General features: G+C 36.2%; 1 protein-coding gene across 1 annotated transcript in view; it reads right to left on the minus strand.

Moving 5' to 3' along the window:
• Positions 1-26,501, minus strand: part of PEX7 (peroxisomal biogenesis factor 7) — an 88,662-nt gene that overhangs the window by 51,507 nt on the left and 10,654 nt on the right. The window contains exons 4-8 of the mRNA XM_059177455.1: positions 20,400-20,477; positions 19,908-20,016; positions 7,664-7,770; positions 5,890-6,003; positions 4,330-4,385 (exon numbers count right to left, since the gene is read on the minus strand). Of these exons, the coding sequence (XP_059033438.1) occupies positions 4,330-4,385; positions 5,890-6,003; positions 7,664-7,770; positions 19,908-20,016; positions 20,400-20,477 (464 nt within the window). The remainder of the gene's footprint in view (positions 1-4,329; positions 4,386-5,889; positions 6,004-7,663; positions 7,771-19,907; positions 20,017-20,399; positions 20,478-26,501) is intronic.

The raw sequence follows: 26,501 nt of genomic DNA on the forward strand, positions 1-26,501 counted from the left end.
ACATTCAGAAACAGCAAGTCAAACATAAGACACATAACAATCACCACATAAAATGATACAACAGACTTGATACCAAACATGTTTTTATCAAAAAATATGGATAGGTTAAACTTGACTATTACTTAAAAAGACTTTTTATTTAGTTCACCTAGCAAGACCCAAACATATGCTCTATATAAAAGACATACCAAAACCAAAATGCTTCAAAAAAGCTAAAAATGAAGGTATGGGAAAAAAATGTACCTGGAAAGTGGAAACACTATGAAAGCAGGGGCAGTGACACAGGTAAGAGACAAAGCACAACTAAAGCTTTTGAAAAGGATCAACTGTGATAAAGAAGGATTCTCTTTGATGCTAAAAGTCTCAATTCACTAAATGGCCGTTATAAATATCTATGCACCAAATAACAGACTACACTATCTACCTTTATGAAATCAAAACTACAAGAGTTGCAGGGAGACAGATAGAAGTCCACTGATAATACTTTTAACATCCACTCTCAGTACAAAACAAATTAAATGGACAAAAAAATAAAACAGGATACAGAAAATCTAAACAACAATCAGTAGAGCTTATGTTACATATTGGACTTTACAGCATAATAATACAGAATATACCTTCTTAATTGCTTATGAAACATTCACAAACATTGATAATTTATTAGGTCCCCTCAAAATCAGTATGTTCTATAAAACAATGACTAAAAATTATATTCTCAATTCACAATGCAATAAAACTATAAAGTAACAAATTAACAAATTAACAGATTTTTAGAAATTAAAAAGCCCTTTCATCTGGAAATTAAATAACTTCCTATTAAACAACTCTTGGAAGAGAGGGAAAATACAAACAGAAGTTACAAATCTTTTAGAAATGATAATGAAGGGCGCCTGGGTGGCTCAGTTGGTTGGACGACTACCTTCAGCTCAGTTCATGATCCTGGAGTCCTGGGATCGAGTCCCACATTGGGCTCCCTGCTCAGCAGGGAGTCTGCTTCTCCCACTGACCTCTCTCCTTTCATGCTCTCTCTCTCTCAAATAAAATAAATCTTTAAAAAAAATGATAATGAAACATTATGTATCAGAATCTATGGGCTAGAACTGAAATAGTAACTAGAAGAAAATTCATAGCCTTAAAAACTTTATTAACAAAATGAAAGAATAAAAATATATTCCTGGCTCAAAAGTCAAAAAAAGAACAAGATAAGCCAAAAGAGAGTAACAAGAAGGAAATAATAAAGATAAAAGGAGTAATTAAGTCATGAATAGAAAAAAATAGTTCAATTAATAAACCAAAATCTTATTTGCTGGAGAAAAATAACAAAATACATATTTTATTAATATTTTGTTATTTGTTATTATTTGTTATTAGTTGTTAATATCTGTTATTATTAATATTTGTTAATAACAAAATACATACCATTAAATAACTTAAGCAAAAATCACAAACATACAAAGTCAGAAATAAAAGTGAAATAACCATTGAAACAGGAGAAATTAAAAAATCATGATACTATTTAATAGACATTTGTAACAAATAAATTTAAAATTCTATAAGGATAATTTCCAAAACTGATCCCATTAGAGATGAAAAGTTTAAATAGACCAATTTTCAAACAAGAAATACAGGCATCAGGAAAGTACTCCACAAAAAGAACCATGCCTGGATGGTTCCACAGGGGAATTCAACCAAGGCTTCAAAGACCAAATAGCCTCAATGCTGTATAAATTGTTCCAGAATTCTGAAAACTAGGAAAACTTCTTAATTCTTTTTTATGAGGCAAGTAACACTCCGATACATAAATCAAAAAAAAAAGAATGAAAGGAAAAAAGGAAGCTGTAGACCAATATCACCTTTGAATACTAATGCAAAAATCTGAATAAAATATGAGCAGACCAAATTCAATACCACATAAGAAAATAATACACAAAGATCAAGAGAGATTTAGTCCAGGAAGGCAAGGCTAGTTCAATTCATTAATAATTCCTTAATAGCTCTAAGAAGAAATATCATGATCATTTCCACAGATGCTGAAAAAGTCTTTGACACAACTTAACATACATTCCCGACTTGAAAAAAGACTTAAGAAAACAAGAATTGAGCACACTTTCTTAGCATGACAAACAACACAAGTTTGGACTGTGTGGGGTCACTTACACGCAGGTTTTTTTTTTCCCCAGTAAATACACATATAGTATTGCAAATGCATTTTTTTTCTTCCTTATGATTTTCCTTTTTTAAAAAAATATTCATTCATCTGTAATTTTATTTATTTATTTTTCAAGATTTTACTTATTTATTTGACAGAGAGAAAAAGCAGGAGCAGGGAGTGAAAAGAGGGAAAAGCAGGTCCCAGAAAAGCAGGGAACCAGATGCAGGGCTCAATCCCAGGACCCTAGGATCATGACCTGAGCAGAAGGCAGATACTTAACTGCTGAGCCACCCAGGTATCCCTTTCTTATGATTTTCTTAAGAACATTTTCTTTTCTCTAGCTTACTTTAAGAATACAGTATATGATACATATGACATGCAAAATATATGTTAATCAACTGTTTACATTATAGGTGAGGTTTCTGGTCAACAGCAGGCTATGAGCTAAATTTTGGGGGAGTCAAAAGTTATGCGGGGGTCGGCACTCATAACCCTGGGTGTTTGAGAGTCAACTGTACTTTCACTTAAAGCCAACACCTTACTTTTAACAAGGAAACATTAAAGGCACTTTCATGAATATAGAATTAGACATTATAACACTATTTAGCACTTTAATAGAGGTATCTGCCAATGCAATTAGAGAAATAAACCAGAAGCATCAGAATTGAAATTGAAGATACATGACCATCTTTCTTTGCAGATGCTTTGATCAGGTACTTGGCAAACCCTAAGGAATCAATGATCTTTAGATGGTAGAGAAACAGGCATTTTCAAACACTTGCTGCTTGGAATGGAAATTGATACATTCCTTTTGGTGGGAATTTGGTGCTATCCAACAAAACTATATGTAGGCTTACTAAAATTTTAATTCAGCAATCTCGCTTCTAGGAATATACTCTGAAGTTAGTTCTCTAATAATGTGCACATACATACATACAAGGTTATTATCCACTATACATTGTTTATTTACAAAATATTTGAGGACAAGCTAAATCCCCATATGTAGGAGAGTAGTTGAATAAACTATGGTACATCCACATAATGGAGTATTATAAGAATGAAAAGTATCTCTGTGAATTGACATAAAGTGATTTCCTGGATATATTTTATATGAAAAAAAGTAAAATTGAAGAGAATATCCAGAGCACTCCATTTTTGTATAAGAAAGGGGGAAATAAGAAAATAGACATTGTCTACTTATCTGAGTAATATAGATTATTATAGGGTGAAGGACCCTACAGAATGGATTGGAAAGAGTAGAGGAAATAGCTCTTGACTTTGGAACCATGTTACTGTTTTGTCTGCTCAGGAAAATAGACAAAATTAATGAGGATGGTAGAAAACCCTAAAATTGACTACAAACAGAAGCAAATGAATCAAACTGTGTTTCCAAAGAATGACACAGCCACACTGATGGGAGGGGAACAGAATTAACCCAGATAACCTTTAAAACACGTATTTGGACTAGGAGGGAAAAAGCGCTAAACAAACGTGAACTCTAATTAGTATAACTCTGTTTCAGAGAGGAATGGCTCCACAATTCTAAAACTACTTTCTGAGCATTCTAGGGTTCGCAAGTAAGTTAATGTATTATGTACATGGGAATTAGGAGTTACACATCTGGAAAAGGAGAAAAAAATAGAATAAACCCTGTGCAGTGTGGGATTGGAACTGGGATGTATGGATAGAGACACACACACACACATATATATTCATACATAGCTGTGGATGTACACACACGTATAAATACACACACTCATCTATATATAGTCACAAACATAATAATAGCCTTGCTAGTTTTTTTCAACTATAACAATCTCAGCCTTAAGATTCATATAATTAGACCTGAAGACATGGAATTTCACAATTTTTAAATTCTAAGTTTAAGAAGTACTGGCTATGCAGCCTATTGTGTGAAAAGTCGTTACTATAGCAATAGGTATCAGGAAAAAAGGCTTTTAAGCAGAACAGCCAAGCTACCTTTAAATAGCAAAGAATTTATGTACAGGGCCAGATCATAAAAACAGAAAAAATATAATATTAATCCTAGTGCAAATATTCAAATGTGCTCAGCTCAGATTATTTTCAGATTACTATAATAAAAACATTGTTTTTCATAAAAGTTGAAAAGATGCTACTTGGTATTTCACAATGAAACTTATCAAAATCTACCGTACCTTACAGTGAAATCATAGGAGCAAGAGGCCAGAACAGAAGCATGAAATGGTGAAAACTACAAAAACAAAACAAAACAAAACTTTTTAAAGTTAGCTGTAATTGTAACATGCTACTTCATAAGGTTATTCGCATGAGCACTACAATAAAGTTTAATCAGGCCTGTCACTTAAAATTACGTTTCCCCAAACCTTATATGCTTTAATTTAAGGCAAAAATCTTCTGGCATTTTAAGCATCAGCTGTAGGAAACAAATTTACTTTTATATTCTCCAAAGAAAAGTCATTCCTCAAGCTTTTTAGCACTTATTTAGAATAAAATATTCCCAAAGGGTTGCCCTTCTGGAAAAATTAAATACAATTTTGCAATGCCTATCCAAAAATGACTCCTAAGAATTTAAGGGAGTTAAGTGATCATACAATATGTAATAATATAATTTACCAATTTTATGAATACATAACTACAATTGCTATATGTACAAGTATCAATTTATCAGTTGTTAAATAAAAACATCTTTAAAAGAATTTTTATGTTATTGGTATATCACAATTAATGCAAAGGATATCAAGAACAAAAACTGCAAATTTAAAGATAAATATCTTTTAGATAAGTAATCAACATACCTTAATAGGCTGCCCTTTGTAATTATATTTCTTTAGTTTTTATTTCTTCCCAGTACTTTAGTGGTTATATACATACATATAACTACATTCAAATATGCTTTATAGTTTGCAAAATACTTTCAGTAAATTACCCAATTTCATTCTCAAAAACACCATGAAATAAATACTGAAAATATCTTTCAACTACTATAACCTGTGTGCCATTAAAACAACAACATGGCACCAGGTGTCACATGCTGAGTTACAACCAGTAAAATTTTAAATATTAATTTAACTGAAAAGTCAGAATTTCTGAAATAGGAATAACCCAGTAACTTATTTAAAAGATGAATAAAATACTTCTTTACCCTTAGTATAACAAAACAAAGAATGAAATTGGGAGATGGCACTTAATAAGGTTTTCCACAGTGACTTAGCAAAACCCACCAATAAATGCTGGGAAGCTAATATAAGTCCCCTTAGAACTAGGCCCATTTCTCAGAAGTGGTAGAAAAAAGTTACCTTCATCTCATTGTCTGCTGTTGGCAGAGTGGAAAATTTTCTATACCCCAAATGTTGTGAACATTCATACTAATTACCATGTTAGAGAAAAGAAACCTCTCTGTAGCTTCAACCACTGAATCGGAAATTACGAAGAATACTAAAAGCAAATTACCATAGTTAAAAACACACAAAAAGGAATAGTAGAAGAATGGAAAGAACAGAATGAAAAAAAATTTTCTATTTAAGCTTAAGCACTGATCGTCTACATTGTCCCAATTCATTCAACAATTATTCAAATATTTTTACCTAATTTTAGCTTTCATTGTTCATCACCAACTGGCTAACAGAAATATGCACAAAAAGCACCCATAACCCCAACTCCTAAACATGTTTTCTATATACTTCATTATGTTTTTATTTCTACTCCACAGGTAAAAATAAAAGAAAAACACTTACTTTCACTCTCCTAATAGCATAGGTATGACCAAGAAGTTCAAACACTGGCTGTCGTACATTCCTCAGGTCCCAGCCTCTCAAACTACAATCCACAGCCCCTGTCACAAGCAAATTCTGCAAAAAAATTCAGAGAACAGTGAGCAGTGCACAGGACAGAACAATGTGCAGTCTCAAATGGCACTGTGGGTTCTCCAATCTACTTGTAGTAGTATCAGTAAGTATAAAGGGGTTAAAAATTACACCCCTCAAATGAGCCCACCTTCCTCTTGAGTGTATTGTGAGGCTTTACCAGGCTTTAAAAGGCAAGAGGCCTGTTAACTGAGGAATATGGGGGAGAAGGAAAGGGTACCAATTTGATTTTTATGCTTTTCTAAATCTAATTCAATCATTGTTTCCCACTCTCATGGACCATGTCTTAATACAATATCTAATCCTATCTGAGAACCTCTGTAAATAGTGATGAGTCTCCTATCTGGTCAGGTTTTACAAATCCCTCTATCTAGAGCTCTCAGTGAACCACAGTTCCTAGCTGAACAGGCCAAGTGCTGGGCCCACAGTCAGCCCCCTCCCATGTCAACCGGGGTAGTAATTCATTGTCTGAATGTGCTAGGTTTAAGCATAAGCTCATGGGAGGGAAAATTTCAATAATTTAAAACAAAAACAATTTTAACAACTCTCAATTATGTATCAGCCTTTTTTAGAATTCCCCAAAGTATAACATATAGTCCACAATTCATTTTCCAGATGGAAAACTCATTTATGATGACAGAGATTTGAAATGCAGTTATCAGCAATGAAATGGTTATTTAGATCAGGTATTATTATTGAATATGTACTCTCTTTTCTTTTAATCGATTTTATTTCTTTTCAAAGAACTCTGCCAATAAAATGCTCTCTTAACTTCCTTTAGTTAATTGAAAAGTGAGAAGAAACAAGGAGTATGTTTTACCTGTCTGTCCCAGGCAACAGACCACCTCAGGTATATAAATAGTATCTCAACACACATTTAATCCATTTCTATTCTGAATTCATATGCTCATGTGGTTAACTAAAGCTTTGCAAAGAGTTAAAATAGACACTGTTATCTACAGAAGCATGAAGTTTGGTTAGGCTTATATGGGAAGATCAAACAAAATTTTTTAAAAAACTGGTAGACCGGGGCACCTGGGTGGCTCAGTGGGTTAGTCCTCTGCCTTCAGCTCAGGTCATGATCTCAGGGTCCTGGGGTCGAGCCCCGCATCAGGCTCTCTACTCAGCAGGAAGTTTGCTTCCCCCTCTCTCTCTGCCTGCCTCTCTGCCTACTTGTGATGTCTGCCAAATAAATTTTAAAAAAAACTTTAAAAAACAAACAAACAAACAAACAAAACTGGTAGACCATCAAACTAAAAATCAAATTACAAATAGTTCAGCAGCCTAACCAGCAAAGTGAATGAGAAATGCAAGCAGACGATACAAATTGGTGGGGTTAAGAGCAATAAAAAAAAAAAAAAAGTACATAAACTGTAAAGCAGCTTCCCAAATAAGCAAGTAAGCCTGCACTGTTGAACTTTGAGAATTTCTATTTCTTACTCTGCCCGTTTCATGTGCACTTAAATCCAATTAATGCTAATGCAGGTCACTCACAATCATCAATTAGAATTGAAAGGGACTGAATTCAACTTAATGGTCCATAAACACTACCAAAGTCCACATAAAGGAAGAGAAAATAAAATCCAGAACATTTCAACAAAAAGAAGGGCTCAGCAGCAAGGGACAGATCCAGACAGGAGGGTACCTCATTGTATTTACACCAGTCACAGCTCAAAATTTCTGCCTGATGTGCAGGAACCACAATTTTGACTCCTGTTGACTTCACATCCCAGATTCTCAGAGTTTGATCACCTGGTGAGAGATGAAGACTTGATCACTTTCCATTACACCACTTGGATGCTTAGTGACACTGTACTCATGATGATAAATTAAGGGAAAATACATTGCTTTGCTGGGAGGTTACTACCATTTATATAATATATATATATATATATATATTTGAAGACTTAGAGAAAGAGTTTTGTTTTACCTGTTTTGTTTGTTTTGTTTTTTGAAGACTTAGAGAAAGAGTGAAAGCCATTCCACATGAGTGGGAATGGCAGAGGGACAATGAGAGAGAATCTCCAGCAGACTCCGCAGTGAGGCGGAAGCCCAATGTGGGGTTTGATCTCATGGCCCTGAGATCACTACCTGAGCCGAAACCAAAAATCGGAGGCTTGACTGACTATGCCACCCACGTGCCCCATGATTTTACATCATTGATTTTAACTATAATAATGTATAGGAACTACTAAAAGTGAGGAACTACAAAAAGTAATGTGTTACAACAATGTTTATACATCTACTCAAAGCAGGAAAATCTGAATTTCACACTGAAACAAGGACAGTGATGACTATATACACACAAAAACACATAGTGCATTTCTCTTCAGGACAGGAAAAATGTCCTGAAAATCATCGGTTTCTAGTCTATAAGAAACCGAATGCTAACAATTTTATTGTTAAATGTGGGCAGTCTACCAAGTCAAAATAGAGAATTTTTCATCTTTTTTTTTTTTTTAAAGATTTTATTTATTTATTTGACAGGCAGAGATTACAAGTAGGCTGAGAGGCAGGCAGAGAGAGAGAAGGGGGAAGCAGGCTCCCTGGCGAGCAGAGAACCCGATGCGGGGCTCGATCTCAGGACCCTGGGATCATGACCTGAGCCAAACGCAGAGGCTTTAACCCACTGAGCCACCCAGGCGCCCCGAGAATTTTTCATCTTTGTGTTTATGTTTACTACATTTTAACAGGCCAGCCAGAGGTATATTTCTCTCCTTGGAAAAAACAAGTTGAAAAGTTTGGGGATTATATCTTGCATTATTACAAAAATGGTTCACATTGCTTAGCTTCACAGTTACCTCATTAAATGTTTTATATGCTGTTTGCCTTTGATCTTTATAAATTAAAAGAAGACAACAAAATGACCTGATGAATAAAACTCAGGATATATATATGTATTAACATCACAGCCAACTAGAAACAGGCAGTGATGCTGAGAGTAAGCTGGTACCGTTGGATGTAAGAACAGGGTCTACGGTGTGATGGCAGTCAGGGTCTGAAATTCTGTTTAGTAGCTGTGTGACCCTGCACAAGTTATATAATAACTCTGAAACTGATTCCTCATTTCTAAAAAAGCAACAGAATGCCTGCATTCAGGGTTGTACAAGCATATAGTGTAAAAAAGTTTCTGGCACTTAGCATGGTCTCTGGCACAAACAGATACCTTTATATATGGTATACGATAATACTAAAATTTTAAATTATCCTTTGCTTAATTACATATATTTTCCTGCATTCCCAATTCTAAATCATATTATCATGTAGCTACATTTGCAATTTTAGATAGTGCTTTTTTTTCTCGATTTCTTTGGAAGTTGTTTAAGAAAGATAAGCATTAAATTGTCAGTGGTAGATGTAGAGGTTAAGAATGTGGGCTCCAGAGTTCTGGGGCCTAGTCCTAATCTAGCTCAATCATTTTGTACCTGTTGATATTTAATCAAGTTCCTTAACTTACCTGAATCTCAGTTTCCTTACCTGTGATAAAATATTTACCTTATCAAGTTTAAATGAGATAATATACTTGAAAAAAATAAGAAAGCATACCCATGATTAGAAGTCATTCCCACTCCTATTCAGAATGCTGTGAATAATGGCCAATATTTATCGAGTGTTTATTTTATGCCAGATGGTGGTCTAAACATTTTGTATGCCTTAACTTTTTAAAACCATAAAAACTGAGGTAAAAATTTTGATAATATAACAAGTAATTTTTATAGTAATTTACAAATGGGGAAACTAAAGATTAAAGTATCAAAACATTACAAGGAATACGGGCCAGTCCATGGAGAAGTAACTGTTATTCTAGCAACATTATCGGAGTCTCACAAAACATAATGAACAAAAGAAACCTGACACAGGAGTATAAAAACCACAAAGCTAATCTATGCTATTAAAAGGCAGGACAGTGGTCACCCACCCTGGAGTGGGGTAGGGGAGCCTCTCAGAATGTTCTGTTTCTTGATCTGGGGGCTACATACACACCTGTATGTGCTCACTGTGAAAATTCTTTGCATTGTACACTTAAGATTATGCACTGTTCCACATGTGTATTATACTTCACTAAAAGATTAAGCAATTGCACTACGAAGTGATTCGAAGGGGCACATGGACCCCAGTGTTTATAGCAACAACACCTATAATAGCCAAACTACAGAAAGAGCACAGATGTCCACAGACAGATGGATGGATAAAGAAGATGTGGGGTGTATGTGTACATCTATCTCAGCCATCAGAAAAGAACGAAATCTTGCCATTTACAACAACAGAGATGGAACTAGAGGGTGTTCTACTAAGCAAAATAAGTCAGGCAGAGAAAGACAAATACCATATGATTTCACTCATATGTGGATTTAAGAAACAAACCAGATGAACACAGGGGAATGGAAGGAAAAATAAAATAAGATAAAACAGAGAGGGAGGCAACCCATAAGAGACTCTTAGCTCTAGAAAACAAAAAATGTTGTCGGAGGGGAGGTAGGTGGGAGGATGGAGTAACTGGGTGATGGACATCAAGGGCGGTGGTTGATGGGTTTTATATGCAACTGATGAATCACTAAATTCTACCTCTGAAATTAATAATACACTATATGTTAACTAAACTGAATTTAAATTAAAAAACACATGTCTACATGTATTTTTATATGACATGCATATTTACATAGGAAAAAAAGATTAAGCAAAACACCCAATAACAAAGACTGGGTGGGTGTCCACTCCACATCTCTCTGGAGCAATATTTTGGTTCCTTACCATCACAGTCAAGCAGCATTCACACACACAGAAAAGCCATTGCCTAGGTTGTCCCATCTTGCAGTTAACTTGAAAGACACCAGAAGAAGGGAACTGCTCTGAAGGAGCTAAGAATTCCATTTACTTGACAGTCACTTCTGTTGCACACATTTGTCACTTCATCCTCCTCACTCTATTTTCCAGGTAGGAGAGACAGCTTCTGGCCCAACAGTACCATGACTCACTCAACTCTGAGCCACTGAGATATCTGTACTTATGTTGGTTTTTTTTAGTAATTGCATTTTCCAGACAACTGACCCTTCATTGACAGCCAGACGTTGACCAGGGCCCTATGATAGTGCCACCATCTTCCCCTACCAGTGGCAGGCCAGCCACTGGCAACAGAACCAGCGAGTCTCGGTGCATAGTGCAGAATAGGAAATGTTGGATGCTACTATGTTGAATTTCAAGCCACAGCAGGTAAGAGTAAGGTGAGGAGGGAGAATGAGTGTCAACATTGGATCTGACTCTGCAAAGAACTGAGCAGCAAAAGGATGCATATTGGGCCCAAATAATTGAACTGAATTGAAATGTCAGATGCTTACCAAATGTAATATGACTTTTTTCTTAGAATAGAATGAAGTGTGTTTGTTTGTTTGTTTTTTAACTACCAGACCCATTCATTCAGGCATGGCTATGACTTATGCAATTATATGGAGTCTGTAATAGCAGTAACTTAGTTTTCATGGTTCAAAAGAAAGTTTACTTCATATTAATGTTCTTAATGTAATGAGCTTAAATAGTCTTCCCTTCTATCTCATGTAATTTAGAAATATTAATTCTGTCCTACTAACAACTTTCATGAACTAGATAAAACACAATGTCCTTAGAGAACCTTAGAATGCTTTGGAAAGTAAATCTAGATCTAAATCTCTAAAAATTCCCCCCTTTTGGCCTGTCCTAACTTAGCCAATGCTAACAAATTTAGTTCCAGATTTGTAAACACCATCTAACTTCGAAGGTGACTCAATTCTTGGAATGACTTCAATGCTATAGTCTCCTGTATTATCTTTAAAATATAAATGGCTATAAGAAGTTGAGTGACATAATTAACCATATGACTGCCTATCATGTAAGCTTCTGCCATTTGTAATATTTGTAAAAACAAATATTTCACAACTTTGGTTTCCATAACCATGAAATTTACAGTTGAGATTTCTTATGCAAAGATTGTAGTAGGTTTCATAGCAGGCTCCTGTCTGTAAGCAAGAAGACAAAGTAAGAAAATTGATGAAGACCATAATACAACTCAAACAACACACTTGGGCGGGAGGGACAACTAAGGCATTCTCAAACTACAGAAACCACTTCCTCTCTGAATTCAGCACTGAAACCATTCTGTGGGTTTTTAAAGAGAGATGAATATTAAGCATGCAATTCCCATTGCACCAGCAGAAATAAACTATTAGTTTGGCATCTCAAACAAAGCTATGCTGTAGACTAGAACAGCGTTTTCCAGAAGAGGCTGATCGCTAGGTTCAGCTGGGGTAATTAAAAAATGTGCCTCCCAGAGATACTTGATTCATCAGGACTAAAATGGAGCCCAGAATCCTGTTGCTTTTTTAAAGCTCCCCCAACAATTCCAGTGGCCAGTCAGGTTTCAGGATCACTGACCTTGTAAACCATCACACAACCAAGCATTCCAGATTCTACCCAGAGCAAGTTCCCCAGAGGAGCACTGGTAATTCTTACAACACAAACACATGCCACGGTCATTCAGATACTCCCCAAATATGCTCTGTTCTTGCCACCTCCCATTCCTTTGCTTCCCAGCTCTCATCTCTTAATGCTTAGTTACTGGAGCAACAGCTTGAACGCTGTTTTCTCAGAGTGGAGAACTAGCTACCCTGACCAGCCAACTTTGCCAAGCTCAAGAATCCTTACCTGTGTTCCCACAGAATTCTGAGCACACACGTTAATCATAGAAGGTAACATTTATAGAGCCCTAACTCTGTGCCAGGTACTGTTCTCAGCCTTTTGTACATATTAACTTACTTAATCCTTCTCAAAACTTCCATGAAATAAGTATTACCGTCATCCTTGTTTTCCAAGTGAGGAATGAAGAGACGGACATTAAGCAGCATGACCTGAAGTCAGGTCATAGTGGTGAAAGAAGAATTTTGTCTCGGACAGTGCAGTGTAAATTGTGTACAGACAATGTTCATGAGATTAAGGAATTTCCTGGATTCTACTTACTATGTTACCTCTCCAGAGAATTTCACACTCCTTGCATTATCCATTGCTAGTTTGTTTTTCCACAGGATCTCTCTTTTCCACTGGATTGCGGCTCTAAGAAACAGGAACCCTGACTGTTTTCTTCTTCCTCAATGTCTCTTCAACGGCTTTCAATGTATCTTTCAGAAAACAGTGTTCATTCACTTAATATCTGACTGACTCACTGCCAATGTCCCTCTCAACAACCAAAATTAACCTCCAATAGGTTTTCAAAATTCTAATAAGATGCTTACTTCCTATATCTTATATAATAGTAATTAAAAATATTTTAGTGTTTGCTTGTGTAAGGCACTCAGCTATGTAAAAGAATACACATGCCTGATAGAAAATGCATGAAAACAAGTCAAGAAAATATGCAAGGATGTTCACTTGCCTCCTAATACATTGTATACAGCTTGGTAAGCAAATTTCCTCATTTCACTTGAAATGGCAAAAGCACAGTGAGAGCTTCAGAGTGTGCCCCATCCTTTACTGAACCACAAACCCTCCTCTTGTAGAGTGGAAGAAAAAACTTCAAATCTTTTCAACTTTATTAAGGAGGCTATTATTTGAAAATCATTATGAAGGAAAATGGCAAATGCTTAATAAATAAACCTTCTAAAGAGTTTCTAAAATCATAAAAGTTGGCAAATGGCTTTCCTTTATCCAATTTTTTTAAAGTATATTTTATACCTCACAGGTCCATATTTTGTGAAATCCCTTTGATTTTAGTGTTGGATGTGCATAGAGTCTAGTGAATATAGGCCCCGTAGAACCACTCCCACCTAATCACTATTCATTTTTTCCATTCTTGGTGTAAGAGATGGAATACCACCCTCTCTCTCATTTCCCATTCCCAACGGTAGGTGTAAGCTGGGCCCCAACCAACACATCACATCCTCCTCTCCTAGGCACCATGATCAGATTAGAAACATTCACGTGGGTCATCAGAGAGAAAATGGAACTTTCTTAGATGTCTGAGAAGGAGTCTCACACGTTTTCATACTGGACGGAAACCAGAAAGGATAGAGGGGTTGAAGCTGCTGCCATCTTACTTTCACATGGTGCCTGATACGAAACTAACTTAACAAAAACAGAAGAGATGGCAAGAACATCCTCTAAGTCCTACATCCAGCCATGTGTATAAATCCAGATGTAATTTTGGACATTTCAACCATGCAAGCAAATAAATTGTCTTCTTAAAGTGGTTTGGTTCAGAATTTCTTTGACTTTCAACAAAAGAAACTCTGGCTGCTATTTATATTTATTTCTAATATAATACATGAAGATGATGTCATTAAACAGATAACCTTTTTTTTCTATTCAACTAAATGGACATTGTGATGATAAAAGATTGTTTAAATAATACCTATTTACAATATGCAGATAGTTAAGTTTTGTGATTATATTGCTAACTCTCCACACAATAAGCCTTTTCATGCTATTCATTCTCATACACTGAATATTCTTTATGCAACATCCATACTCAATATTATGTATACCATGCTACACAAAAGACCACCATAAAAGCAAAAGGAGTGTGTGTGACTCAGCCCAAATAAAGGGTGTTTGTTACATTTCTTCCCTTAGATTGCCAAGTGGATCTTTTTTGTACTTCTTGTATCATATGGAAACCAATTTTTATTTGCTTATTCTGGGATTTCCTACATCTTACATGGCCTACCATACAGTACATGTTGTATACTTGTTAAATAAATGAGTGAATTCTGACAAGTACAAAAAAAAAAAAAAGGCTAATACACAGAATTTTGCCTGACATTTAAATAAACACAGGTGTATTAGTTCAAGATTTTGTCACCATCAGATTTTATATTTAGTCTCAGTCATAAAAAGAGCAATGATTAAAAACAAATGAAGATAATTTTAGAACCTTAAATAATAATATACATCAACAAAATTACATGCAATAGTAAGGTAAAGGAATTTTTATAAAATATATCAGTAGTTCAAGGAGTTTTACTTATTAATATTTGTCCAAATATGTAAAATTATACTCATTATTAATTTCAGCTTATTATGGATGTTGCCAATTAGAGCTTGCACCAGACATGTCTTCACTGCTTCACCAGAAAGGAAGTTAAGTTTCAGTTCATTTTGAAGATAGATCTATCTTATACCATTAATTCATGAAGGGTTTGAAATGACTTCTTTGAAACTGTAGGATATAAGGCCAAAGGGCATCCCTACTCAAAGAAAAGGATGCTAATGTCAGTCTAATTCACATCCTTAAAAGAATTTTAATTGAACTTGTACCAATACTTTCTGTATTAGGGCTTTTCACCTATAGTAAAATTATAACCATTATGCTAAACTGTGGTCATCTTACAGAACTGACTCACTATAAGCATGAAATTCATTAGCATTTACACTAAATTAAAAGCACAAAGATGACTAACTCAAGTTACATAGGCAGGTTAAAGGGTTAGTTAATTCGAACAGCACATCAATATTGCTATCACTTACTTAATATCCACCCAGCCTTACAATTAGCTATGCCACAGAAAAATTTTTAAAAATCCAGTAAGAAATTTAGGCATGGAAAAGGAAATGTGCCAAGGAAAAATATATTACTAGTTCCATCCCAAGAGATTTAATATCTTGGGAAAGATTTAACTCAGATTATGGACAAAACACTCTAACTCAGACAACTTAGAAATTTAGAAAATAACAGTAATAATCTTAAAAGTATACTGTTTTTCATTCTAGAAAACCATGCTGTTAATTTCAAACACTGAACATTTTTTACTTAACTGAACTTCTATACACAGAATTTACTATTACTTTCTCCTACCTGAGAATCCAGGAAATTCCTTAATCTAATGGACATGTTTGTCTGTACACAATTTACCTGAAGATTTCCAGTTCTGAGTGTCTTCAACCTAATAATGCTTTAAAATTGAGGGACATTTGGTCATTTAAAATTTTTAAAATAAAGAAAATTATAAAATAAACAGAAGGAAAAGGGTTTCTGTGACGTTGTATTTACTATGGAACCCATTCAACATAATTCAACAACTCAGAGCATTAACAGAGTTTAGTAGCAAGTAAAGAACAATTATCCTTCTGATAGCCTATTTGGAGGATGCTAGATAATTAAATGAGGAGACAACAGTAGACACACTCTACCTCTTCCTCTAGCTATTTTCTTCTCTCTTCCCCTAAACAACCAAACTGCATGAAAGGGCTTCCATTGCTTTATGTCCCCTCAAGACTCTTCATACAAAGTGTCAGCAAACATTTCCTGTGAGGGACCCAACATAAGTAATTTTGGCTTCAAGGGCCATTCACCTCTGCCACAGCTACTCACCTCTGCCATTATGGCACAAAAGAAGTTACAGACAGACAATCTATAAAAGAATGGCATGGCTGTGTTCCACTAAATCTTTGTTCACAAAACCTGTCAGTGGGTCATTTTGATCTGAGGGCAATAGTGTGCCAACCTATGCTCTAGTCTAAGGTTTCTTCTGTTTAATCTTTCCTGGGGACTCTGACTTACTCCAATGGCTTTAGTTATCATTTATGAGCCAATGACACAATTTATTCACGAGGCTAGATGTCTCAGCTCCAAACTCGCCCTACTCATCGACAACTCCCTTGTCCCATGAGCTCAGTGTGCTCTAAAACTAAACTCAAGATCTTCTCTTTCAAACGTATTTCTTACCTCAGTTATGACATTAACCACCCACCAATTTATCCTTGGCAGGAATCTAGGTGTTACTCTTTACTCATCCTTCTCTCTTCACCTATTGTACATATTATAAAATCATCTCTAAATACCAACTTGAGTCAGCCTAATGTCAGCCAGCCCTTCTGCAGCCATCCTTATCCATACCTTCCTTCATCTGTCAGTTAATCTTCCCACATCCACTCCCGCTCACCTCCCAACTATTCTCTACACAGAGCCAGAAGGAATTTTGTTAAATGCAAGCCTAATCATATCACTCCTCTGCTTAAACCTCTGCAGTGCCTTGCCCATGTCCATAGGATAAAATCCAAAATCTTGAATCCAGTACATAAGGTGGGCACCTCCTCTACTGCCCAACCTCATTTTTATGACCTTTTCCTCTTAACCAGTGGTCTCCCGGGTCTTCTTTCAGTACCTCAAATGTGCCAAGTTCTTACTTTTGGACATCCTATTCTCTCAGCCTACAATGGCCTCTCTTTCCATGCCATGCAAGGCCTCCTACTTTTCACTGAGCCAACTCCTTGTCATCCTAAATGAAAGCCAAAAACCTATCAAGCAAAAAATTGACAGTTTTGAATACCAAAAAACTTAAATGCATATACAACATACATACAACATAAAAGAAAATAAAATGGTTAAAAAACAAAAAATTGGGAAAATATATGTAAGATACATTAGACCAATTCTTAAATATAAAACAGAGCTCACACATCAATACAGAAAAACAACAACAAACAGTTCTCAGTAGAAAAATGGGCCAAAAACATGAACACAAGACTCACAAAGGAAAAACTGTAGTGGTAAATGAACATACAAAAAATATTCACTATCCCTAGTAATCAAATACACAAGTCAAAACAAAATTAGGTATCATCTTCCATTCATCAAATTGGAAAACATTTAAAAGATTAAAAAGGTACATTTATTTATCATTTCAAGGTCCAAATCTTAAAATAATTATTATCTTCATATTACCAGATTCTCACTATCAGAATTAACTGACATCATCCAGACTGGGAAGGTTGTTGTCATTGTTTTGACTAATCTATAAGGTGTTGCTGCTCTATAAGAAACACTTTTAAAAGTCATTAGTGTCGGGGCACCTGGGTGGCTCAGTGGGTTAAAGTCTCTGCCTTTGGCTCAGGTCATGATCCCAGGGTCCTGGGATCGAGCCCCACATTGGGCTCTTTACTCGGCAGGGAGCTTGCTTTCCCCTCTCTCTCTGCCTGCCTCTCTGCCTGCTTGTGATCTCTGTCTGTCAAATAAATAAATAAAATCTTTAAAAAAAAAAAAAAAAGAAAGAAAGGAAGAAAGTCATTAGTGTCATACAGGCTGTATTTATGAATATATTCCCCCCAAATGATGTAATTTAATAAATCCTCACGTTGGAATACTCAGAGACATCAGTTTGCCTTCCCACTATTTGTTCATAGAGGCAAGGTCAAAGTGACTTGAGGAGGCAGCCTAGCAGAGCAACCCTGCCTTGCCTGTGACAATTAGTTGTTCACCTTTGTTTCATTCCTACACTTTTTATAGCTTTAATGGCACTCTGTACACAACACAAATCATCTAAAAGAAAAATGAAGTAATGTATATTAAAGTGTCAGAGATTTTAGGAAGGTATTCAGAAAATCCTTTAGCCAAGTGTCTATTGGTGGTAGATCAAATAAAAGAAACATGGTGTACCTCTTTTTCTAACTTAAATTTGTGTTGATTCCATAAGTTTAAGAATATAATATAAATTCATATATAATTTATAAAATATAATTTATGAATTTTTTTTCCATCAAATTTATTTAAAACTAGAGTCTAAAAACTCCTGAATGGTCGCATGAGTCACCCAATTCAACTATAATACTGGACTAAGCTACTAAAAAATTGTCACAATCAAAAGCTTTTTTACAATGTTTTCAGCAGGGAAAATGAACTTGGGACGGGAGATTTTCTGATTCACAGTTATATTATTTTCCTGTATAATTTCAACAAAAACTTTATAGCTATAAGCACATAAAACCTAACATCACTAAGCAAATTCAGCCCTTAAAGACATCTGACTTTTTACTTGGGCGTATTCCCCACAAACGTTATTCATTTTTTTAAGATTTTATTTACTTGAGAGAAAGAGAGAGCGAGGGGGAGGGGAGCGAAAGGAGAGGGAGAAGCAGACTCCCCACTGAACAGGGAGCACAACTGTGGGGCTCCATCCCAGGACCCCAAAATTATCACCTAAGCTAAAGGTAGATACTTAACCAACTGAGCCACCCAGGTGCCCCAAACATTTTTTACTTTTGTACCATATATTCTGAAATAAGAATAAGAATTTGGGGGGTACCTGGGTGGCTCAGTGGGTTAAAGCCTCTGCCTTTGGCTCAGATAATGATCCCAGAGTCCTGAGATGGAACCAAACACTGGGCTCTCTGCTCGGAGGGAGCCTGCTCCTGCCCCACCCCTGCCCCTGCTGTCTGCCTCTCTGCCTACTTGTGATCTCTGTCTGTCAAATAAATGAATAAAATCTTAAAAAAAAAAAAAAAGAATAAGAATTTTTATGGAGGAATACAAAAAAAGTTAACCATGGTTCTATGAAGGGGGAGGCATGAGGACTTTTTATTTGGCATCTTTATGTGCTGTTTGAATTTCCTCACTGTACATATGGTAAGTCTAGTAGAGGGATTATGTAGGATACCATTTTTGGTTTTTTCTTTATAAATTTATATTTTTCGTAAGCTACAAAATTAGCAAGAAATAGAGTGATAATTTTACTTTGTCATTCACCATAAATACTTGTCATTAATTAGCACATGTTATACCTTTTGTAACTGTTACTCAGACTTAGCCACCTTTACTCCAATAAACAAACCAAGGATAATGCCACCTAAAAGAAGGAACTCAGTGACTAATAAAAAGAACTAGATGAGTTCCCAATTTTGGAAGATTTATAACCAGTTATGATATGCCTAAGACAAACCATATTTGTTCATTAATAGTTGGAAAGTAGTCCAGGCCTGGCTAAATCTTATCTAGAGGTTGATGAAGAATGAAACCATCTAAAGAGCACAAAGGATAGAACTGTGGTCCCTTTTTCCCTCCAAATAGCAAGTACACAGTGCCACCTGCTGGGGAAAGCAAAGCCATCACTCACTACAAGTAAGGCTTTTTTGATAAATTCGGAATTATTTACCTGAGGCTGAAGCAAAACAACCAGGGATGTGGGGAGACCAGATTGTGCTATAAATGACACTTTCGTGGCCTCTAAAGGTGCACAGAGACTTTCCAACAGTTGGATCCCACTATAAACAAATGAATAAATCAATTACTTAGAGGTAAATTCAAATTTATGTTTATATACATAATATATACAATACACCACCTATGTATTTATATGTACACATGTAACAGTCAGACATATCTCAAGGATTCTTTAAAGTCTATTTTCATATAAAGCAGAACAGTATTTAAGGGACCAAAATAATCAATGCTGAGCTAATGGTTAGTTTACAGCCAAAAGGTTAAAAATGTTTAAATTCTAATAAATGCTTTACTATAGTTTTTTTAAAAGAAAATTAGTTGTATAATTGAAACGATATAGAAGTATGTTCTAGAAAAGAAAAAAACTCAATGAAAGTGTTATGGAAGAGACCATTTGGTTTTAAATACAGTAATGCTAACATACCAGCTTGACAGTTTGATCCCATGAGCCAGACACCACAAGCTGTTCACCTCTGGTTTGGCTCCAATCAACACTATAGACCTAAAAATATTTTAATGTGTCATTTAGAAAGTAAAGGAGCATGAAATTCAATATTATATTTTATCTCTTTATAACAGTGATAGCCAGTTAGAATAACTAATTCACTTCATTGAAACATCAAATGAAGTCCTACAAATCTCAACATGGTGCCTGAGAAATGGGAAGGTCATTTTGCCCATTCTTCCAGACATACTCCTTACAGATAAGATTCCCTTCTATTTTAACAGAATGCTACAGATGATTTCCAAACCTCCTTCACTAAAACAAATCATATATATTTTTAACCTACCAACAAATCACTGTTTGAAGCACCCTGTAGAAATGTCAAAGCAGATTAGAAAGTTAGTCGTCTAAAAAAGCTTGCCAGGTCAGTGTTTATCAGAAAGCATTAAAATTCAATTAATATCCCTATCTGGCCTTTCTTAGAAAAAGCTTATAGGAACCAGGTAATCCTTTCAGATCTCTTGGTAAACAGCTTTAGTTATCCAATGCTGCTATTCTAATCTATGCTTTACTGCTTTCAGTGAACCATTTCAAACAAGCCATTTGAAAACTTATGGAAATATGTTTTATTCTGTCATCTTACACAACAGATTATATATAGATCGCTACTGTAAGCTAAGTTCCACAAAATATGTGCATAATTGTTCTTTATTAAAGTAGTACTGATGTGGACCTGAGTATACATCATTAAATGTGACCAGCCAGCAGATTCTTCTGAATCTTAAAAATTCTAGCTACCACATTTATGTAGGAAGCAGAGGGTCTGCAGTTTGCTGTAGCTTAAGTATGGGTTACCTCTTCTCTGCTGTCTTGTACATGTACCATGGCGAGTCATGTTGGAGGCTCAGTTTTTAAAATATCAGTAATACTAATCCTATCTTTGCTTAAAACTGATATTTTTCTCATCATGGATTTTTTCAATTGGGATTTTTAAAAAATATTGCATCAAGACATTATTTGACTACTGAATTTTTGGGGGTCCTCCTTAATCATGTAACTAAGGTAAGTGCCCCACCCACCCTATCCTAGTCCCAGCCCTGCTGCTGTCCATATTCATGCAGAAGAGAGAGCATCAGCTGGAACACTGAAGAAGCCACAATCCAGCAGTGAAGAGCACCTCTTACAGAAGGGGCAGCAAAAGCCAAAGAGCTGCTATGGCCATCTGTTATGGGCAGAAATAGTCATAGAAGTTCTTGAGAGCTAAAGAGCTTGATTTTATCCTCTAGGCCAGGGCATGGCACATTTCTTCTGTAAAGAGCAGTAATTTGGGGCTTTATGGGCCACTTGGTTCTGTATGTTAGCCTGGGAGAGCACAAAAGTAACTATAGGTGACACTTGATGAGTAGGCATAGCTGTATCCCAATAAAACTTTATTTACAAATCAGAGAGCACACTTGGTTGGCCACATCTCATGAGTAGCAGTCTGCCAACTGCTACTCTAGGCTGATGTGAACAGTCAAAAATAACCACAATAGGGGCGCCTGAGTGGCTCAGTGGGTTAAGTCTCTGCCTTTGGCTCACGTCATGATTTCAGGGTCCTGGGATCAAGCCCCACATTAGACTCTCTGCTGCTGTTAGCAGGGAGCCTGCTTCCCCTCCTCTCTCTCTGCCTGCTTCTCTGCCTACTTGTGATCTCTCTGTCAAATAAATAAATAAAATGTTAAAAAAAAAAAAACACAACAGCAAATGTTTATTGAGCACCTACTGTGTGCCAGATACTGTCATAAGGATTTTACATGTTTTATCTCATTAATCTTCACCTCTATGAAGTAAATACTGTGCTAAAACCCAAGAAGTTTAAATAAATTGTTGAAATTCCTAAGGCTAGTAAGTTGCAGGGCTGAATTCTGAACCTCAGCAGCCTCACTGCAGAATCCACTTTTAATCATGACGCCAGGCTATCTCTACATCATGCTCCATGAGGGCACTGTGGAATTGGAATGACCTTGGGCTGCAATATCAAGGAAATAAAAATCTCCCTTCCTTGCTGACTCACTGGTATCACCCTTCATTAGAGCTCAGATTGATTCCATTTTGTTTTCATGAATTATCCAAATCCAAGGACTTAAAGCCCCTGTGAGCTTAGTGAACTCCTATTCATCCGCCAAGTCTTGGCCCCATTACATCCTTTATGAAACAAGCTTCCCCTCGACAAAACCCTCAATGACTGAAATGCTTCATTCCATGCATTCTGATAGCATCTTTCTTGTACCTACCTAAATTTTACATTTACCATATTTTACTACAATTTGTGTTAAATACCTGCTAGATTCTGGAAGATCCACCATGTGAGCAAAACCATCCTATATGTCTGTCTATATCCTTTGCAATTTAATAAGCATTCAATAAGTGGGAGTTAAGTAATTTATCCAGCAAAATTAACCTTTACAATCTGTATCACTAAGTAGTTATAAAGAGCTTTTGTTTTCATTTCAGAGGATAACAACAGATATAACTAAAAACTAAGATCAACACCTCAGATACCACTGCCTCTACACGTGTCCAGCATGATACAGAATTTGACACCTTGTGACTTCTCACCTTTTAAAACTGTGAGAGCCCCCACAGGCTCGGAGAGAACCCAGCCCTAGTGAGAATAAAAGACAGGAGGTAAGAGAACTATGGCAGTGTCCCATCAGTCCCATAAGAAAGTGCAAGCAATAGGACTAGGACAAAACTAAGGACAGGACGCACATGGTGATGTTAAAAATGGGACAACAGAGAACAAAATAAAGGCAACTCAAGTATTTTATGTGTTTTACTGTGTTTACAATTTAGGATATGGGTAAGTGACTAACAGTACAAGCCAGGATATTGTTTAAAAAAAAAAAAACTATAGATATAAGTATAAAATGGCACTGGGATGGAAAATTCAGCTTGATGCCCAGAAGAGAGGATCTAAGCAGGGCCTTGAGGCCTAGCTAAAATGTCAGTAGCAGAAAACAGAAATGAAAACAGTGATCATAAACTCCCCCAAAGACATACAAGGGCATGGATAGCACCCGAGGGATTAGGACTAGAGAACACTGCAGGATAACACCAAGGTTTTGTGCTTGGGGACTGTTGGTGGTGGTGGCATTAATAAAATGGGAAGACTGGAGGAAAGAAGATAATGTGTAATTTTAGACATAACTGACTTTGAAGTGACAGCAAGATAGTAAAGTGGAAATGTCTAGCGGAAACAGGGTTTGGGCACTGACCTCAGGCTCTGAAAAAAAGTTTACAGCCAGGGAAATGTTTGGGAGACAGTCAAAAAAGGATGAGTAGATTCCATTATCCCAACTTCAAGTTACTTCACTAGTCCATTCAAGCAGTATTTACTAAGCACCTATTATGTATAAGGAACAGGGGAAAGAGGGGTATAATGTTAGACAAGCCCGATAAAGTCCCCACCCTCAAGGATTATAGACAGGCTATAAGTAAACAGTTTCAGATCATGATTTTAAAGAAAAGCTAGAGAGTACAACAAAACCAAGGAAGGAGACTGGGAAACAACAAAAGGGAAGGAGGCACTTCTTGATAGAGTGGCAAGGGAAGATCCCACTGAGCAGAGACCTGAGTATAGCGAAGACAGAACTCTGCAGGTTTGAGAGGAAAGGCTTTGGCAGAAGAACAGGAAAAGACCCTGAAGCAGGAAACAGGCTTATCCCTTTTGAAGAACAGAAAGATCAAACAGGGTTTGATCCCCAAGGACCATGGTTAAAAGTTCGTATATAATTTCTCTTAAGAGGCTACAGCCATCAAGCCCACTCTAGCTACCACCTAGACTGTAGGCAGCATCCTTCCACAGGCCTCCCCATCTCTCCTTGCTTACCTCCAATCCATGATCTGCACTGCATAAAAACACACATATCATTCCCCTGTAGGAAGCCCTTCAACGGTTTCATACTATGGGTTTCCTGCAACTTACCATTACCATCTCAACTTACCAACATTGAGATTTGTCTGTGCTGCTGCTTATTACCCAAAGGTCAAAACCATGCAAAACTATAAATGGTTTAGGGATGCATACATGAGCAGTAAAACTAAAAAGAAAAGCAAAGAAAACAGAAACAGAAATTCAGAATTAGTGGTTACTCCTGGGAAGAAGGGAGTAAAGATGAAGGGAGAGAGAACTATAGAATCAGAAAAAAAAAAAAAAAAAAAAAAAAAAAGTAGATAGAAGATAGCATCTGTAAGCAGTGGCTCCAACAGTATAAGGGATGTTTTATTTTTAAGTCAGATAATGAATATGCAAGCATACATTTTACAGCTTACATTTATTTTATACGCATGAAATATAAGAATCTTCAGTGTCTTTCCACTAATTTGAGCTTAACAGCCAAGGCGCCAACTGTTCAGGCCTGCAGGCTCAATCCCTCCCCTTCTAGCCTACACTTTCCTTTGCCTCCAATGCTATTCCTCTGGCATCTCCATCTGAATAGTTAATTCCAACTCCCCCTGTAGACCTAAGGATGCCCTTGTACTCCATACATTCCAGCACTTATCACATTATCAAGGAGATACCCAGCAGCTCCACCACTCCCCCACCCCCGCGGGTGAGGATTCAAACAGGGCAAGGAGGACCACGTCTGATTTGTTCATCTCCCCCCCAGGCTCTACACCGTCCCTTGCGCACTGTAGGGTTAATCAAAGTTTCTGGAATGGATGAAGGGGCAGAGAAACAAATATGAACGAAGAGCACATCTCACATTAGTCCAGTCTTCTACCCTTTCCCTATTCCCAATTCCCCCCTCTACTGCTGCTCAAACAGTGGACATGGCTTGATGGTTAGATTAAGGATAAAAAAGAAGAGGGGTATGCAGTTATGCTTTAAAACCAGGGTCCTCTAAAGGCCTATGTCATGTAATTACTCTTGGCAGTGGTGAGAAAATTAGTTGAGAAACTACAAAAAGAAAAAAAAAAAAAAACCCTGAAAAATATTTTGTGCTGCCTTATGAAATCTGAACTTCATCAAAATCACTGTTTGAGAGGACAGATTTTATTACTGAAAGCAATTCCCAAAGAGCTCATTTTTAATCTGCTGTATAGCATTGCCCTTTTTAAGTTGGTCTATTTAATTAAAAATCATCAAATAGAAACTATGTCCAGAATGTTCATACTTATCTGTATCAATACAAAGGAAAGGGACACTGACTTTTAATTACTGAGCGATTAGAAAAGGATACATATTTCTTTTAATGTGAAACAAGTTTTTAAAGTTTATCATTATAAAAATTTTTAAATGCACATAAAAGAAAAATATCATAATAAATCCCCAGGTATCACATCACATACTTTCCAAAATCATCAACATTTTGCCACCTTGTTTTATCTGTCCCATTAACGATTGCTGGAGTATTTTAACATCAGAACACTTCACTCATAATTAAGCAGGTAAGGATGTTTTTCTTTCTTATAGAAGCACAAGGCTATTTTCACCTAAAAAGATGAATAACAGTTCCTTAATATCATCCAAAACTCAGTCCACATTCTTATTTTCCCAAGTGTCTCAAAAATGTCTTTTCACAGTTGGTTTACTTGAACCAGAAACCAAACAAAATCCATTTTACATTTAGTTGTTATGTTCCTAATCTAGGAAAGTCCTCCTCTCCCACCTTGCTTTCCCCACTCACCCTTCCCATGACATTTATATTATTGGAGACACAAAGTTAATGGTCCTGTAGAATCTTCTACACTCTGGATTTGGCTGTTTCCTCATGGTGTTACCATTCTCCTTCACCCTTCCCATTTCTTTAAGCTGGAAGTTAGGTCTAGAGGCTTGATTACATTCAGTTCAATCTTTTTTTTTTTTTAAGCTTCCTTTTGTATTAGGTGTATACTTGCCGGTTTACCCATTTTTAGTGATCCTGAAACTATTCAGAAGATGGAGCAATGTTAAATGAATGTTTCAGCATCCATAGATGGCCTTTGTCTACAGTCATTACTTCATCTGAGGAAACTCAATGGTGGGCTTTCTAATTATGCTATTCCTTCTGTAATTATTAGCCAGGATTCTGTTATGAGAAATTTTCCTCATCA

The sequence above is a fragment of the Mustela lutreola genome, chromosome 6 (assembly GCF_030435805.1).
Source record: "Mustela lutreola isolate mMusLut2 chromosome 6, mMusLut2.pri, whole genome shotgun sequence".
Taxonomy (NCBI): domain Eukaryota; kingdom Metazoa; phylum Chordata; class Mammalia; order Carnivora; family Mustelidae; genus Mustela; species Mustela lutreola.